The 18,980-nt window shown below is 43.9% G+C and overlaps 1 protein-coding gene and 1 non-coding gene across 2 annotated transcripts in view; one reads left to right on the top strand and one right to left on the bottom strand.

Annotated features, from left to right (window-relative positions):
• The first annotated feature begins 626 nt into the window (after nucleotides 1-626).
• Arhgap21 (Rho GTPase activating protein 21) overlaps nucleotides 627-18,980 on the top strand; it is a 126,909-nt gene continuing 108,555 nt past the window's right edge. Inside the window, exons 1-2 of the mRNA XM_059263672.1 lie at nucleotides 627-735; nucleotides 1,556-1,997. Coding sequence (XP_059119655.1) covers nucleotides 1,917-1,997 — 81 coding nt within the window. The 5' untranslated portion in view covers nucleotides 627-735; nucleotides 1,556-1,916. The remainder of the gene's footprint in view (nucleotides 736-1,555; nucleotides 1,998-18,980) is intronic.
• On the bottom strand, nucleotides 14,500-14,618 carry LOC131912104 (5S ribosomal RNA). Its single transcript, XR_009379520.1, has one exon. It is a non-coding gene; the product is annotated as a 5S ribosomal RNA (ribosomal RNA).

The following is an 18,980-nucleotide window of genomic DNA, read 5'->3' as shown; positions in this document are numbered from 1 at the left end:
TGGCCGCCTTCGGGGTGCGGGGACGAGAGGGCTCGCGGGTGTCCAGGTTTCGGGGGGCCTGGCGAGCACCACCCCTGTCCCGGCCCGTCTTCCTCCTCCAGCTTGGCTTCCCGGGCCGGGTGACTGCAGACCGAAAACTCCTCGCCCCCGAGCGTCCCCCGGGAGGGGAGGGGAAGGAGGTGGGGTGGGAGGAGGTGGATCCAGAAGGAAGGCGCGAGCAGTCCGCCCCCGGGAAGCAGCTCGCGCGCCCGCTGGCCCGGACACTCTTCGCGTTCGGCGATCGCGGGAGCCGGGGGGCCCCGGCCGGCCCGGCCAGGCGAGGGGAGAGTCCGGCGGCCGCCTCCCCGCCCCACGCCCTCCCGCGGCGCCGAGAGCCCGGGGCCGGCCGGGGCAGGTCGTGGCTGTGCCTGGGAGCGGACCTCTAGCCCGCGTCCTCCGTTGCGTGGCCGTCTTTCTCAGCGCCCTGGGGCTGAGGCGCGGGCCCGCGGAGGCCGCGCCCGCGTGTGCGCAGCGAACGAGGCCGGGGCACAAAGGCGGGCGGCGGGCGCCGGGGTCCGGCGGGCCGCGGAGGAGGGGCGGCGCCTCATGAATATTAACCGAGCCGCGGCCTAGCGCGCCCCGCCGCGGGCCGAGCCGCCGAGCGGAGCCCCTGCTACCCACCCGCACGCGCCCGGGCCGCGCTTCCCGGGAGCCCGCGCCGGCGACCCGCCTCAGGAAGGGGCGGAGGAAATAGTGGTAGGTGGGTGGTTTGCTTTGCGCTTTGCCTTCTTCAGGTGGCCACCCGGGAGGGCGAGCCGGGGTCGGGGGTCGGGTGTTGGGGAGCTGGGGGTGGGGGGCTGCAGCGGCGAGCTAAGAGTTGCCGGGGCCGCGGCTCTCCCAAAGCATGCCCGGCAGCTGGAGCGGGAGCGGCGCCGCGTCCCAGCCGCGGCCGCACGCCTCCCCACCCAGCCCCGCCGCGGGCCAAGGAAAACAGCCGCCTCCTCGGGGGCGCGGGCCGGGGCGCAGGGCAGGCTGCCACGGGCGGCCGGAGTCACCCGCGGCCCGGGCGGCCGCCGCAGACGCCGCCGAGCCCACGCCCGCCCGGGTCGGAGCTGGCTTTTTGTTTGTTTGTTGGGGAGTTGGAGGGCGTCTGCGAGTCTAACCCGGTGCGGTGCGGAGAAAAACTTCACTTCAGAGTAGGTATCCGGGTGCTGCAGAATGCGCACACCGCCTCGGCACTGCCCAGGAAATGCAGCAATTAAAATGCACTTGAACCGGGAATTTTTTTTTTTTTTTTCTTGAAGGCTTCATAGCAGCCGGGCGTGTTTGACACAGACACCCAGGGCAGTTCTGAGGTCTCGCTTTCTCATTCTCTTCCCCGCGTTTAGGCTTTTTTTTTTTTTAAAAAACGTGTTGCATGCGAGGGTTGTTTCTTTCCGTTGCGGGGTTCACCTTCGTGGACTGAGTAATCCTTCGGATTGTGGGAGAGGGGGAACTTGGTCTGGACTTGTGGGCAAGGCTAAAGATCGGCGCCTGGGGAAAGTTCACGTCCTTCATTAACTTCTCCCTGTTCTAGGAAGGATCTCCGAAAGCTGACGCCAGAGCAGCCCAACTAGGATTTTTCTCTGGCCTCGGAGTAACACCGCTTGGAAGAAGACCTCTTCTCGCTGCACTTGGCCTCCACCCGGCCTGCCAGGGAAACCTGTCGCCCCTATAACTTTAAGTCTGGAGAAATGAAGAGGGCGAAGTCTGTTCACGAGGGCATTTGAAGGGGCTTCCTGCAAATCTTCCTTATCTCGCACGTTGTGTGACCCGTCCCTCCCTACCCTGCACCGGTCGCCCCAGAACCTGCTGTGGAATTGGTCCCCTTTTGGTGTGTGGCGGCACCTCTCCAATGTGGACTCCAAAGGATTTGTCCCTTTACAGTGTGAAATGAAATGATGGCCACACATTGGACTGGTCTGCCTGAGGGAGATGGTGACAAACTCAAGGCCTGTGGGGCCGCCTCTGCCTGTGAGGTAAGCCAGCTAGCTGGGCGGTGGCTAATGGCTGTGGGCATCCTAAGTGAGTGGGGTCGTTTACCTCTGGGCCTCACGATGGGGCTTCGAGGGGGCGTTCGGCGGCTTGGTGGCAGCGTCCTGGTTGACCAGGAGGGAGGGGAAACCCGGCCTACTTTTGTTTCTAGCGACTTTAGTGATTAATTGGCAGGAACGAGCCTCTCATGTCTTACATGGCCACATCTTGGTGACCCTTCGGGGCAGGGGCATCCTTCCATTCCTGAAGGCTGAGAAGCCTGAGAACAGACAGTGCAGCATCCATTTTTCCTTTCAGTGTTTTGGAGATCGAGCTGCTCGGGGGTGGCTTTATGTAACTCGCGTGTGTGTGTGTGTGTGTGTGTGTGTGTGTGTGTGTGTGTGTGTGTTACATCCCCAGTGGAGAGGGCAGATGGTGTGCTTTGCTGCACCTGGAAGCCAGTGTTTTTTACTCGGATGGGAGGGGATCCGAGCTAGTGGTGCCCAGAGCAGCTTTGGGTGGGAATCGAGGGAAGCCTTCCCACCGACAGTTTAGGCTCAGTCTTGGAAAGCGCCTGGAGTGTTGAAATTCTAACCTCCTAAAAACCTCCCGGCTTTGCTGTTCTTTTATTTATGTTCTCTGGGCCCTTCGACTGCTCCCCAGTTCTGGGGGCTGCTCTGGGTGTCAGGTGGCTTGCACTACAGTTCAGAGAACGGTGAGCTGGAAGAATGTACTCCAGGTTTCTTAATTGTTCTTTTTATTTTTTTATTTTTTATTAACTAACAGACAAACAGAATATGTAGAAAATGTATCCATTTATGGCATCCACATGCCCTGTTGTCTTCTCCTGCCTTTTTATTCTCCTTGTGTGTGAGTTGGTGTATGTGGAGTTTATTTCTATATTGGAGCTATTGTGCTTTGTTTTGTGTAGTTTCTCTAATTTGATTGGTAAGGGCCCTGAACGTTGTTATTCTTTAAACTTTATCTTCGAGGTGCCTGTGTCTTTATTAAGATGTCAGCGATGACAATCTTAACATCTCCAGTGAGTCCTCACCAGCTCACTGTTTCCTTTGCCTCGGTTGTAAATTTTCACTTCTTGGTCTCTGGAACATGACTAGTTCTAAGCATGTGAATTTGGGCATTTAGTCAGTTAAATCTGGGTCCATAAAGCATGCAGAAAACATGCTTCAGACAGTTTACTTTGTGTGGGAATAGAAAGTTTGTGCAGAGGGGACATTCTGTGTGTTACCACACAGTTTATTGGTCGGAGCCTCAGGTTCACATCTAGAATAGGTATTCTACTTTGGGGTATCGGTAAACACCTGCTTGCAGGTAAAACATGATTAAGCCTGACACCACAATCCTCTGATCCAGTAAACCATAATGACGCCTTTTGGAAGACCTCCCTACAGCCTGGTGATTGCTTAATGGGTATTGTAGTTACGTAATGATATATGCTGTAGTTCGGAAGCCTTATTTGTCATTGTCTTGGGAACACTTTAATTAGCATACTGCTTGCATTGTGTTTGCTAGAACTAAGGTTTATTTGATAATGTCCATATATGTGTGTGTTGTTGTTATTCTTTAAGAGTTGCTCTCAAACCAAGAATTTAGACACACCTTGTGCTTGTCTAGAAAGCATTGTGTACTTTCAGTTAGTTGCATACTGGCTTTTATTGACAGTGGCAGTATGTATGTGTATGTATATATACACACGTATATATGTATATGCATAGATGTGTGTACCTATATATATATCCATATGTATGGATATATATATATATTTAAGAGCTTCGAAATTTGTTTTCATCTTGGCATTTTTTTTTTTTTTTGCTTGTGTGGCTATATTGTTTCTAGTTGGGAATGAAGAAACAATATTGTCTGTATTTTGCTCATTTAAAGTACTTGAATTTGGTATTAAATTAATATGTTTTGGCTTTTTAAAGAATAGTCTTAGATTCTTTGTGCTTCAGGAAGCGTTTTCAGATTGGCAGGTGGGAAGTGAGGGGCACTGTGATTATTGCCTGCAGTTAGCTGGGATGTGGGTTTCTCTCAAGTGCTGCCTACAGCTTGTGGATATTTCTGAATACTAGAAAGGGAGTTGCTATAGTTTGGTTTGATAAGTTTTTGTCCTTGAACAGCACACTCAATGTTTGTTTTTAGTTTTATTGGACGTACTCTATTCTGTAATACTGTCATTCTTCAATTAAGAAGAAGAAGGAACAAAAAGGAGAAACAGTAGCTGTATTCCTGAATGCGTCTGAACAGTAAATTGATGTATATCTTTAACTAACCAGGAAACAAACACATGTGTCTTGGTTGTAATGCTGTTTGCTAGTTGACCAAAATGCATAACTTTGTGAGACAGAAAAAAACAATTTGGTAATTTAATTGGAATTTCTCTCATGCCTTGTTGAAGTAGCTCATTCCATGTTCTATGGATAAGGTCAGTTGCTTTGCTTACAACAGAAATTTCACGTTCCTATTAAATGATAGACTCCACTTGTGTTGATAAGTATATTAATTTAGGCACCCTTCCTCAAGACTATATTGGAAGACTGAAAAAGCAGATTACCAATTGATCTCATGACTTAAAGAATTAGGATAATTCAGAAAGTGTCTTGGACACAGTAAGAATAGTAGTAATTGTGTTCTTACTGTCTTACATGGACTTACTCTGTGCCTCTAAAATGTCTTTCTCCTTCCCTTCCCTCCCCCACCCCCTTCCTGTAGGGCCCTGCTGTGTAGCCCAGGCTGGCCTCCAACTCAAAGCAGTCATCCTCTGTCAGCCTTCCAAGTGGTGGGATGAAAGGCTAGAGCCACCAGGTGGGCTTTAAAGATGCGGTTTTTAGTAATGATTTTAGTCACCCTGAGCTGTGGGGTGTGTGTGTGTGCGCGCGCGCGCGCGTGCGCGTGTGTGTGTGTGTGTGTGTGTGTGTGTGTGTGTGCGCGCGCATGTGTAAAACTTGGGCTTGCTATTTAGTATTACATGGACTCCTTTAAATATTCTGTGATAAGATCATTTCCCTTACATATTACTTAGTTTTAGTATTCAAGGTTTAGCTTGCTATTTTTTAACTAGAAAACTGAACAGTTGCATTGATTTCCCCTTTCCTTCATTTTAAACACTAATTTCACCTTTACTCTGAAGCCCCTAGTAATGAAAATTTTAGCAACTTCATTATTAAAAACTTACTTGTTATTGTTAATTTCATTAGTTCACTCTGTGTCTTGCCTGTTTTTTTTTTTTTTTAACTTAGCCTGAGATTATCCTGTAACCGAGATGTATTTGTGGCTGATGAAAACTCTTTGCTCGTTGATAATGGAATAGTGTAAACACTACAATAGGGTGATTTTTCTGAGTAGGAAGTTGTGTGAAGTCTTGTTTTGGTTGTCTTTTATAATAGTGCTCATTTTCTTTTTGTCCCAAACTCCCTTCCTCCATCTCAGCCTCTTTCTGTCCTCCTCCTCCCCCTCCTTCTTTTTCTATAAGATTCTTTTGCTGTCTGCCCGTTTCATATTGGATTAAGCCAGAGACAGTCTCTTATCCTCTGTTTTCATTCCCAGGCTTTATTTTATGGTTTCCTGGGACTTGATACTATAAGTGATTCTCAGTCTACAACTCTATCCCAGATTTTGTGGTTGTCTCCTAGACCTACATAACCACTTCGTTTAGTTCTGAGCAGTGGTTCCGAATACCCCACAAGCAATGCACACTTGACAGACTTAGCCCTGCCACCAGCCTTTCTGTCTGTCTGTCTGTCTGTCTGCTCTCAGTGGGCAGTGCCACCGCCTTTGGACTGTCTCTGTTAAAAACTAGGTGGTTCGTCTTGACCAGCTTCCTGTCTGGTATCTAAGTTCTGTCCAGTCTCCACTCCACATTGCTGCTGCCGCTACCTGAGTTGAGGTCACTTCCTCTCTGAACCACAGAAACAGGTTTCTCCAGGAGCTTCCCAGTAGCCCAGCTGGTCTCTGTCTTCTTCTAGAGCTTAGTCTTAAGTGACTTCAGTAGTCAGGGTCACCTTTCTCCTTTCTTGGCTCTTTCTGTACTCCTGTAATTGAACTTGCGGGATTGTGGGGCAGACAAGGCCTGTTTACCTTCACCTCCTCACAGGTGTCTCTTTCACCTCAGCCACTCTCCTCTGGCGTCCCCACGGCTGCCTTTATCTGATTTTCACTTAGCCCTCCAGGCTTTTCTTTTCCAGGAGTCCTAGGGAGGTCTGCCCCGAGTCTCCAAGACTGATTAGTTTGCCCCTAGTGCGTTAGTCCAAAACACACTGTACTTTATTGGGAACAAGGGCTTACAGCTCTGGCCATCTCTGTCTTCTTTGGACTGCAGCCGGCATAAGAGCACAGATCATGTTTATTTCCACAGTGTCAGACACGTAATAAAGGCCCAGTGTTTGTTGAATAGATGAATGAACACACTGGCAGGGCTTTACATTTCATTGACTGGTCACTGAGATTCTAGTACACTGATGGTTATCTCGGTTACTCCACCTCACGGTTCCTTCCTTCATCGTCCTTACAGTTTCTTCAACTTTCTTACCTATGTACATCTGAGGACTCAGTTTGACCCGCTGCATTTCCTCCTACATTTCATGGTTTTGACCACAGGGTAGTCTCAAACTGGATGTCCTTGAATTTGTGATCTTCCTGATTCCACCTCCCAACTTGGGGATTACAGGCATATGCCAGGAAGTCTGCTTTTCTCTGTTGTTTTTGTTTTTGGGACAAGGTCTCACTATAGAGCCAGGGTGGTCTTGAGTGTACCATCTTCCTGCCTCCCCAGTCTGGGATGACAGGTACCTGCCCCCACGTCAGGCTTCCCTTTATCTCTTGAATTCAGATGCCCACAGCCTACTGGCCTGAGTACTCAGAATCCATCTGCACTTGGAGAGTAAGCAGGCAACTCCAGAGCCTGACTGGAGCTTCCCTGCCTCCTGCTGCTCACCTTCTCCATTGCTCCTTCTGGGCATGCTCTTCACATGCCTCATCTCGGCAGGCTCTGGAGTGATTGCTGTCTCTCTTTTAGTGCATACATGACATGTATATTTGCTTGATTGGGGTCTTGGCTTGCTAAGCTGGTGTTTCTCTCCCTGCTGTAAGCAGAGCAGAGCATTTACAAATCAAATCAAGTCTTTTTTTTTTTTTCACTCAGATTCCTTTAATGGCCTTTCATTTCCTTAAAAACTAAAGGACAGAGTTCTTCCAGTGACCTTCAGGGCTTTTCCCCTTTCGCCTTCCTGCCCTCACTTCCTGTTACTCTTTCTCTCATTTGCTACTGGCTTTCCCAGACTTTGGCTCTTCGGCAGCCTCGAGCCTCCTGTTCGCCTTCCCCGCCCTGCAGTGCTATTCCTCATCTCACAGCTTGCTCTGGCTTGCTCTGGTCTCCCTTTTGTGTGGACAGGCCGTTCTCTGGACGAAGCCCTGCCACCGACCCAGGTGAGTGGACACCTGCCCTCCACCTGCTGCCCACGGCCCTTTTCCTAGGGTTATCTCCGCGTCACCCGTGTCCGGTGGACGTGCCTAGCTAGATGATTTGACTCTTTTTTTTTTTTTTTTGGAGACATATAGAATGTAAAGGTTCCGAGTGCAGAGTTTGGCTGATGTGTTCATGTGCTGTTTGTGTTATAGTATATTTCTGAGATGACTGAAGACAAGGGAAATCCCACAGTGTGGTGGAGTGTGTTCTTAGGCATGTTATATGGAAATACAGTGTGTGAACCGTGGAGTAGGAGGTGCTTGGCCTTCAGGAGGCCTCCTCACTCCTTAAATTCCCTTCCATTTCCATCAAGATTGCTGCTGAGATGTTTGAGTCATGTTTTTTTTTTTTTTCTTTGTATCTTTCTTACCTTAGGGAAGTTGGTTACCAAGTTACAGTAACCAGGACAATATGTAGTACAAATGAAGGAAATAATTTGCACCACTGGGTTTGGTGACAGACTAGTAGAAGGGTAGTTAGAGGGATGGGTGGTAAAAGCATACGAGAAGGTAATATACCAGGGGCTAGAGTGCTTTACCTAGCATGCATGTGGCTCTGGGTCTGAACCCCAGCACTTAAAAAAAAAAGTAATATGCCTATATTTACATTGTTTCCTTAGTGAAATGATTTTCTAGTATATGACCGACACTTATTGTCCATTTTTGTTTTTAATGTAACAACCATGCAAATTTAACAGGTGTTAATTTTGATGAGAGTATAGAGATGATAAGTTTTTAATCCTTTTAAGTTCCAAACTGCTATTTACTGATTTTTAAAATAAGTTACATGTTACCAGTCTTGTGAAATTCTGATTTCTAGCAAAACCATACTCAAAGCAGTACATGAACAGCCTTTCAGAGGCACATGCTTTGTTCTGGGAAGTCCTGGGATTGATTCTACCTAGTTATGGTATAAGACAACACCGTTACTTAATTTTAAGTCTTCCTCCATATAAATAGATCCAAAGCCAGAATACCATTCTGCTAGAATCTCTGTGTAGAATTGGGAGTGGAGGTCAAGCCTGCCAGGATTGAGAGCATTTCAGTAGCAGAAGCGCCTGTCACTTGGGGCATCCTGTGTGAGTCTAGATTTGAGTGCGTTGAGCAAGATCTTTCACTAGAGAAGAGCCATCAACAAAGAGAATTTCCCCATAAATTATTAGTATTCCTTAGCGTTCATTTCTCTTGACACATTTTGAAGTCTGTTGTGCTTTGATTTCACGGTTTTAATCTGAGCAGCTATGGGTCAGGTAATCTACAACAAAGGTAATGCCCTCTCTCTCTTTTGTTCTTTGCGGTGTGGAGAGCTTTGTCGTCTTGTTATATTAACAGTATGCTAGCTGATTTAAGGATGGGCAGCGCTTGATAGATGCACAGATGCTGTTCCTGAATGCAGCTATTTTCTGTTACAGAAGGACCATATGGTAGGCCCTTGTTTTTCTTTCTGGTTGATGTGATTAGACTACTAAAAATGAAAGGTTACTGTAGTTAAAGACTGTCCCAGTAGTTATCTGCTTTTAATTGACCTGAAGGAGTTAAATGTGTGAACTATTAGAAAATAGCCTTCTGTGTAGTCTCTGGAGGAGAAAGACTTTGTGTAAGTCACTTTTCTAGTTTCTGCAGTGAAACACCTGACATGAAGTAGCCTCGGGAAGGACAGGTTTATTTTGGCTTAGAGTTCACCAGGATCTAGTCCGTCTGTCGTGGGAGGAGCAGCATTGTGCCGAAGAGAGAAGGTGCTGGCCACGCTGTATCTGCAGACAGGAGCTCGGGCTGATGACTGCTGGTGCTCAGCTGGTCTCTCAGTTCTCCTCTCTAGGACTCCAGCTCATGGAGTGGTTATACCTGTAGTCAGTCCTTCCTCAATTAAGTTTTCTGGGAACATCCTCATGAACATACCCAGGGGTGTGTTTCCATGGTGATTCTAAATCCAGTCAAGTTGGCCATGGAGACACAAGAGCTCCATTTTGGATTATTTTTATGAAAATAATTTTACAGTTTGAAGCAGTCAAACGACAAACCATAGTCTCATCAAACTGAGTACTATATAAAATAGTTTATTTCATAATGAAATAATGGAAGACAGCATTCTGTGCTATTAAAGTAGTCTGAAAGTAGGCCTGAAAGATGGCTCTGGGGTAAAGGCACTTGCCATGTAAGCCTGGCAGCCTGAACTCAAAGCCTGTAGCCCATGGTGGAAGGAGAAAACTGATTCTCCAGGGTTGTTTTCTTACCTCCACATGTGTACCATGGCATGCACACCCCTCCATTCCTCCCTCCCTCTCTCTCTCTCTCTCTCTCTCTCTCACACACACACACACACACTGTAAATTTTTTACAAATCTGAGAGAGAAATGGATGCACTGTACTGTAGCTTTGAACACTTCACACGATAGAATTTTGTTTGTTTTCTAGTTAATATAAAAAATTCCGTTCTCTTAAGTTAGGATTAAAAGAATGGATTTAAAACTTAAACTCAGTATTTCTGAATATTTATCTATTTATGGGAACATAGTTAGACAGACCAGAGCAAACTATCGTCCCTTACTGTAAAGAAGGCTAAGTTAAAGACTTTTATTTACTTTCAAGTGTCTGGCTGCTCCCCGGCCTTCTGTTTGCTGTGGGGTATGTTTGGATTCTGGCCTGGTCACTCACTGCCTTTTGCCCTGTTGCTTATCTCAGCCCTGGATGGACATCTGGTGCAGCTGTGGGTCGTGCCAGGCATTCTCTGTCCTTCTTACAACCTAATGAGCACACAGTGTCTTGATTTCCTGGCCGCCTTTTCACTGCATTTATTACTAACATAGCTTATGAGGACTTAAATTCTTAATAACATGTTGATTATTCGATATCAGATGGGTTTAGTACATTTGGAAGTTTCTTCTGGATATCATTGAACTTGTATGATCTTGGACTTATAGGCACTTTAAAAAGTATCTTTGGGTAAAGTGTGTGGATATACCAGTATCTCCTAGTATATCAGGGTTCTGTATTGAAGATAGTCTGTGTGAGCTTGATCCGTGAGGCCTGCTTTCTGGGCTCTGAATATTGGCTTCTGGAAATAATAGGGATTGGTATGTGAGGTGAGGGAAGGGAATGCTTGGGGCACCCATTTTTAAATGGATCTTTATTAAAAAGCTTTTAGGACATTGCTTTTTACTTCATTCATCCATTCATTCATGCTTCTCAACAGGTTTGAAAACAGAAAAATAGAGACAGGAAAATAAAAATCCTAGAATGGTCTCCAGGTGTACGTTTGCAAGTTGTGGTGAGCATTGCTGAAGTTATGGGCGGAGCTCCTGTCCTGGATTTCTTCCTTGACGTTCCACTTTGTTCTTTAATCCTCAAAGTGAGAGAAACCCAGGAGGGAAACAAAGGCAGAAACCCTTAAGGTACTGGAGACTTCTCAGAGGCCCATCATTTCCTAGAATAGTCTCTCTCCCAGTGCCAGCAGTTTCTTACAGGGTTATTTCCACTGTGGAGCATGGGCCACAACTTTAATGTAGCGGAAATAGAGTGGAACATGATTAGAAATTTGTTTTTGCTTTTTTTATTTTAAAAATTTCATATTTGCACTATATATTTTTTTAAAAAATAATTTCATAATATAGGCATATGTTTTTGTCCATAGGTTTTATGGATGGACCATACCCATATTGTATATGGAGGACAAGAAACCTAAATATTATAGGCCAAAGGGAATTTCAAAGTCTGTAATGTAGAACTACGTATGATTCACTTCATTTCTGTGTCTGTGAAGGTAGAACTAGGTGATCCTAGGTAGATGGGCCCATTCTAATAGAAGTTTCCAGAAATTAAATTTGTTTTTTTGGCAGAGGTAGGATGACCTTCAGTTAGAGATGTTCTAGTGGCCACTTCTGCCTTGGAGGATTTTCAGTCAGGTGCGTTGGGGTGATCATTTGAGTAACTTTTTGAACTACAGATTTCTAGCCTATAATCATTAATGTAATGAATAGAAAACCCTGGAATTCACCCAAACCTTTAACTATTGAATGGGTTTGTGGTATTCCAATGATCATCCCAGTTTGAGAACAGCATAACTCTAGATCATATTCACAGACCCTTCCAGGAAGATTCAAGCTGCCATGAACTTAATTAATCTGCAAGATTGAAATTGTATTGTAGCCTCTTCTTTGGCAGTCAAGCATTATGTCCATGTTGCTGCTCTCCTGAAGTGATATCTTTTTAGACACAGGAAACTGTCAGGAGAGCCAGGCTTGGTGCACATCTCTAGCTGCAGCTAGCTTGGAAGCTGAGGCATGTGCATAAGTTGAACCCAGGGGCTCAAGGCAGCAAAACAAAACACATTTTAAAGTTCAACAGGTGTAAGTGATAGCTAATGTACTCTTGAAAACTATCTGCTGTCCCTTAATTAAATGAAACATTTTAAAGTGGTGGAATTCTGCTTTTTGGCTCAGTGCAGCTACAACTGTTAGGTTTTTTCTTTATTATAAAGTAATTTATTTGGTTTCATTTGCACAAGGCTGTACTTAAAAATAAATTGTAAGCAGTTGTTTTTACTAATTTTTTAGCAAGAACAGAAAAAGTTATAGTGGAAGAATATATATGCACACCCACATGCACACATTACACATGCATGCACATGCACACACAGTTCTGTCCCTGCGTACACATTGAGTTCACATTGTGAGTGACAGAAATCATTACAACATAAATCTTCGATAATGAAGTGTTCATTAGTGCGATAATGTCCCCTGTAAATCCGTCCCCATTTCCCTCCAGCCAGCAGCTCTTCTGATTCTGTCCTTTGAGTCAGTCTGGTCTTTCAGTCTGACTCACAGTGGCCGCCATTGGATAAGATGATGCAAACACAATGCAAACTAATTGCAGTGTCCAGTTGCAGTTCTGAAAAAGAAGTGGGGTTTCTTGAAGACAGCGAATGTGAAGGAGAAGGCGCACAGCCACTGACAAAGAGGCTCTGGCAGAGTGAGACCCATTCCCAAATAGAGAAAATGTAATCAGGGTTGATAGGCATCTCAAAGGAGAGCAGTGGAGAGCATGTTTAAGGATTAAGAGCTTTTGAGAAGTTGATGTCTTTGACTGTGATTGCATCTAGGAGGGTGCAGCTCTTCTCAGAGGCAAAGTTTAGCTTAGACTCAGTCTTTCAGCAGCTCTGTTTGCCAAGAGACAATAAAAAGCAGGTATGAATATATTGATGGATGGATGGAAGTAGTGAACAGATTTCTCTTACCACTGAGAATTAATAGAAAACCCTAGCTTTTCTGGTTGACTTTTAAAGGAAGCTGTTTAAAAAAGCGCTCAGGGATAGCCTCATACAAGGTTGTGGTTCTTAGATGCCCAAGTAGCTCAGAACTGTGACTGTGGTAGCTGCTACCATTTGTGACTCTCACAGGTCTTTGCTTTCTAGAGTCCCATTGATGCCTTAGCCAGGAGGTCAGGTGATTAAGACCAAGACTGATAGGCACAATTAGGTTATAAGTTTCGTGAGAGTCTTCCTTAGGATAATATATGACTCAAACTGTCTCTAGGTGGTGATATTAACAGAACCATAGTTGGTGGCTAACAGAAATGTGTCTGCTCTAGGCATGTAGGAGTACAGATTCTCCCCAGCTCAGGGAGAACCTAAGAATCATTTGTTTCTGTTTGGCCTTTGATTGCCGCTGTCACTCTTGACAGTCTTTGGCCTCTGTAGTCATCATTTCTAATTTTGACTTTTAAGCAGATTATTCACATGATATGTTTCGATTAACCAATATTTTGAGAAGAAGGTAGACAGTTATTTAATGGCCTATAATATGTGTGCCCATTTGGAGAGCGCAATGATTCCTCCAAACAGGGCTTAGAAAGTGCATGCCCCACGCTGTGCCGAAGTGTTAGGCAAGCATTGACAGGAAAATGGTATGTCTTTCCTAGCTGGCTCTTAATTGACCATAGACTAAAGAGAACTCTTAGTCTCTTAATAGGATTTGAACTTTGAAGTTATTTTGTATATTAACTAAGAGGGATAGAGTACTAATTTTATGAATAAAATAGAGGTCATTGTTCAGAGCCTATATAGATAATAAAAAAGAGAATTTCATGAATTAATTTATGTCAATGAACTTGGCAAATGAAATGGTCACGTTCCTTAAGAGGGACAAATTACTGAAACGGACACAAGGAGAAATTAAGGAATCTTCACAGTGCCATGTGTTAAAGCAATTTCATGTGAAATCATAAACCTTTGCAAATACAAGGCTCTAAATCCATTTGGTACATTGCTGTATTTAAGGCATATATCTATATACCTATATATATATATCTTATATATTAAACATGTCACATATTTAAGAAAGAAAAGATTCTATAAACTAATTTTTTTTACAAACTCAAAAAACAGGTAGAGAGAACTTTTCTGATCTCCATTTTGTGAGGCCATTGTAGGCCTTCCAGATACAAATGTAAGAAAAGGAGTTTGTATTAACAACTGTCATGTTTAAATGAATTTAAGAATATTAGCAAATCAGATCTAGGAATGAAGTGAAAAGGGCAATATACTGTGAAAAGGGGAACATGCCACAAGTTAGTTTGAGTTATTCTAGAAATGAAAGTTTATTGTCAAAAATGAATTATGAACAAAACGAGAGAGTTCATATGATCATCTCAGTAGATGCAAAGTATTTGACAATGTAAGTCAGAAAACTGGCACTATAGTGAAACTTGCTGAATTTGATGAAGAGCATCTATCTATAAGGAAAAACAGCTGTCATACTTTGTAACCATGAGTGTTTACATTCAGGGTAGCACTGCAGACCTACCTAGTGTGTAAGTCAACAGAGGAACTAGAAGGAAGGAAGAAGAAGAGAGGAATAAATCACTTCTCAGATAGAATGCATCTATACACAGTGAAAACTATAAGGGATGCACCCCAAATGCCCACTAGAACTAGCTAGTAACAGTTTCAAACTTAAGAATGCAAAGTAGCTGTGTGGTAGACTTCCTTTTTTTTTTTTTTTTTTTAAATTTTTATTAATTTTTCTAAGCCTACAGCACCCGGTATTTCCAGGCGGTCTCCCATCCAATTACTAACCAGGCCCGACCCTGCTTAGCTTCCGAGAGCAGACGAGATCGGGCGTGTTCAGGGTGGTATGGCCATAGACTTTTTTTTTTAAATAGAAACACTTTTAATTAATTTGAATATCTTTTAAATGGATCTGTTTAAGCTTACCAAATAAAAGAAAGTTGGCATGGTGTAAACAAAACAAAACAAAACACCCTTATTGGTAAAGGCTGGAAATCTGTGGGATATTTTTGGTCAGGAAATGGCTATGTGACCCACTCCACATATTAAATTGAAATTAGTTATTCAGTTAAGATCCCAGTGTCTTCATTCCCATAGGTTAGTGGTATGGGTCTTTCTGGGAGGTGATCCTAGCATCAGTCACCAGGGGAGATGCAGGTCCTCAGACACAGGTATGGAGGGGCCTTTAGGTGGCTTCTTTCCCTGGCCCTGGATTATGGGGAGTCTGAATTGGAGTGGTTTCTGGTAAGTGGGGGTGAAGAGGTCACTGCCACACAGAGAAGAGAAGTGAGGAGCCTGGATGGTGGCATGTAACACGAATTGCTAAATGGTCTTATAATAAAAAAAACCCAGAGCCAGATACTGGTGTAAATGGTAAAAGATCAGAGAGACAAAGGAACAAACCACTGCTACCTCTTACCTCTACAACTCCTCAGCCGGAAAAGGCTTTAGCCAATCGGCCTCTAGCTGAATGAGCTTCCTCAGCCAAAAAGGCTTCTAGTTCCTGTCTCCTCAGGCCTTATTAGGCTTTATTTCTGTATGCTAACAACAGCTGGAAAATGAGACTTAGAAGTGAGCTTTATTTTAATGTTTGAAGGGGAACTAAACTAAGAGTTAGCTACAAACTGCTCCATTAGATTCCATTTAGTTACAGTTAGAATTCTAGCAGGCTTTTGGTTGTTGTTAGCTTGTTTTTTGAGACAGGGTCTCTCTGCATAGCCCTGTCTGTTCCAGCACTCACTCTGTAGACCAGGCTGGCCTCTAACTCACAGAGATCCACCTGCCTCTGCTGGGACTATAAGTGTGTTTTACTACACCTGGCTTTTAAAAAGAGAACTAAATAAGTATGTGGGAATGCAAAGGACAAACAAACAATTACTAAAGCTATACTGAAAAAAATACCAAGTTGGTGGCTCACAGTATCATGTTGACTGAAAGCCGTGGAAATTAAGACAGTATAGAATCAATATAATCTTGATGTATGCAAGAATGAAAGAGAGTTGGGAGACCTATTTGTCCATCCATCCGAATGCAGTGGGGAAAGGATAGTGTTTTCAACACGTGGAAATACATACAGAAAAAAAAGAGCATCCTTTTTTATGTCTCATTGGACAGAAAAGTTAATACATTGATCACTGATGTGAACATAAAAGCAGATTATAAAGCTCCAGTAAAGCAACAGAATTGGCAAAGATTCTGGGAAATGACAAAAGTATTAGCTAGAAGAGAATAATAGTGACTATTTCTGCTTTATCAAAATTCAAAACTTCTGTTCTTGCAAAATGCCATTAAGAAAATGTTTTCTGGCTGCATGTGGTAGCACATGCCTTTAATCCCAGCTCTTAGGAGTCAGAGGCAGGCAGATCTCTCTGAGTTCGATGCCAGCCTGGTCTATGGAGTGAGTTCTGGGACAGCCAGGGCTACACGGAGAAACCTTGTCTCGATAAACCAAAATAAATAGATAGCTAGATAGGTAGATAAACAGACAGACAGACAGATAAATATTTTTTAAAACCAGAGATAGGGAGGAGAGGTTTGCAGAATCTGTCTTGGATGAAGGGATTGCTTCCAAAATCTTCAGAAAATTTTTATGACTCAATGATAAGACAGCCTAGTTTTAAAAATGGGTAAAAACTGAACTCCACAAGACAAGATAAATGAAAAGCACATGCAGACATGTTCATTGTTATTGGTAACTGGGGAGGGGGAGCAAATTAGTTTGTAGCATTAGCTGTTCTTTGTCACAGTAAGATTTGCTGCTGGGGTTTAACTACACTTAGTCAACTCTGATAGTTTGTGGGAACGTCTCCATTTAGGTTCCCTTGGAAGTAGTAAAATAATACTGCTGTTACTTTTTTAAAAGTTATTTTTATTTTATGTTCATTTGTTTGTATGTATGTCTGTGTGAGGGTATCAGAAGCCCTGGAACTGGAGTTACAGACAGTTGTGAGCTGCCATGTGGGTGTCGGGAATTGAACCCTGAGCCTCTAGGAGAGCAGCCAGTGCTCCTAACTGCTGAGCCATCTCTCCAGCCCGATTCCTGTTACTGTTAAATTTCATTTTCCAGTTAGCCATTACTACCACATAAGAATGGAGGATTTTGTACAGCCACTTTGTATATTCAAAATATGAAAGTTTTGGCTACTACCCATTAGAATGGCCAGAATTAGAAGTCAGTGTTGGTCAGTGAGGAGCAACTGAACTCTGACATACTGTAGCTGACATGATGACACAACGTGGAGGAAGACATTTTGGCAGCTGTCAGAAATTCAGGCGCTCATTCAGTGTAGCCCACTCTAGCTAATTATTTGTGTTATTTTGAGACAGAGTCTTGCTATGTAATAGCCCTGGTTCACTTACTACTTGCTACATTACCTGGGATACCAGGATAGCCTTGAACTCAAGATAGTCCTTCTGCCTCAGCCTCTCACATTCTGAATTTACAGGCATGTAGCACATGTCTCTTTTTTGCTACACACACACACACACACACACACACACATATTTGTTTTTTTTTTTTTTCGAGACAGAGTTTTTTTGTTTAACAGCCCTGGTTGTCCTGGAACTTGCTTTGTAGACCAGGCTGGCCTCGAACTTACAGAAATCCGCCTGCCTCTGCCTCCCAAGTGCTGGGATTAAAGGCGAGTGCCGCCACCACCACTCAGCTGCTGTTTATATTCTTAACAGCTAACATCTTCAAATTTGAAATAGCCCATGTGTCTACCAACAGATGAACCAGAAAATAAATTTTAATGTATTACATAGTAGCGTACCATTCAGCACTTAGAATGAGTTGATACTTCCAACCATATAGATGTATCTCAAAACGAGAAACTAGATGTGAAAGAGTATATATATATATGTACACACTCTTATATATATACACATATGTACACTTAGACATATACGTATATATCCATCCATACATACATACATACATATTTATATACACACACACATACACATGCATGCGCGCGCACACACACACACACACAGTTCCACTTATAGGGAATCCTAGAACTGGGGAAAATAACCTGTAGTGATGGAGAGTGCACTGTTGGTGGGAAGATGGATTGCAGAGGCTCGAAGGAACCTGGGATAACCTTGTGTGGTAGTGATGGTTATGTGTATACATATATTTGCCAAGATGAATTGTGCATTTAATGGGTACATTTTGTTCTGTGAATTACGTCTCAGCAAAATATATTTGAAAAGAAAAAGGTTTGGTAACATGAAATTGTGGTGACCGCCGACTGCCCTCTAAAATGGCACACTTAGCCCAAAGACTTGGTAGCTTCCTGTAAATGACATCAGATATCTACGGTATGACCCAGAATTTTCATTCTTAGATAATGCCCCAAGGGAAATAAAACAAATGCCCACAGGAGTGTTCATAGGGCTTGCTCATGGGAGACTGGAAGCAACTCAGCTGTCCATCAGAGGAAAACAGATCAAGCATTGTGTGTGGTTACACAGCCACAGAGAATGGATGGATAGGAAAATAGCCTGAACAGAAGAAGCAGACAGACAGACAGCAGGGCCCAACACTATGATTGCAGAACTATTACATGGTGATAGAAAGCAGAACTGAGTTTGTTTTTGTGTCTGAAGGCCCGGGCATCACTAGGAGGCACACAGGAAACTTCCAGGGTAATGGGAATGTTTTGCATCTTCATGTGTGTGAAGGGCATAGGTGCATGAACTTGGAGAATCATATAAATGGGGCTCAGGAACTGCATGTGACTGTATAGACTGCAAAACACACTTGAACCATTTTTAAGTGCATCACTGGCTACACTAAGAATATTCATGATGTTATGTAATCATCACTCTTTATCCCAGGGTCTTTGCGTCACACCAGAGTGAAACCCTGCCCACTCTCCCCAGCCCCTGGCCATCTCTGTTCTATTTCAGGGTTACCGGTTTGCCAATCCTTTGCAGTAGTCACACAGCATTCGTCTATTCCTGTCTGGCTACTCCACTTAGCACAGTGCTTTCGTGCTTCACCCACGCTGTGTGACATGTCAGAACTCCATTTCCTTCTATGGTGAGCAGCATCCTGCTGTAGGAACATAGTGTAGTTTTTATGTGTTCACTTGTGTATGGTTTCTTAGGCTGTGAATAACACCATTGTGAACATACCACACAAGTATCTGTTTGGATTCCTGTTTTCTTCCGAGAGCAGAACTGGTGAGAGTTGCAGGCAGGGAGGACAACATGA

The sequence above is a fragment of the Peromyscus eremicus genome, chromosome 5 (assembly GCF_949786415.1).
Source record: "Peromyscus eremicus chromosome 5, PerEre_H2_v1, whole genome shotgun sequence".
In the NCBI taxonomy this organism is placed as follows: Eukaryota; Metazoa; Chordata; class Mammalia; order Rodentia; family Cricetidae; genus Peromyscus; species Peromyscus eremicus.
This window is presented reverse-complemented; position numbering and strand designations above follow the sequence as displayed.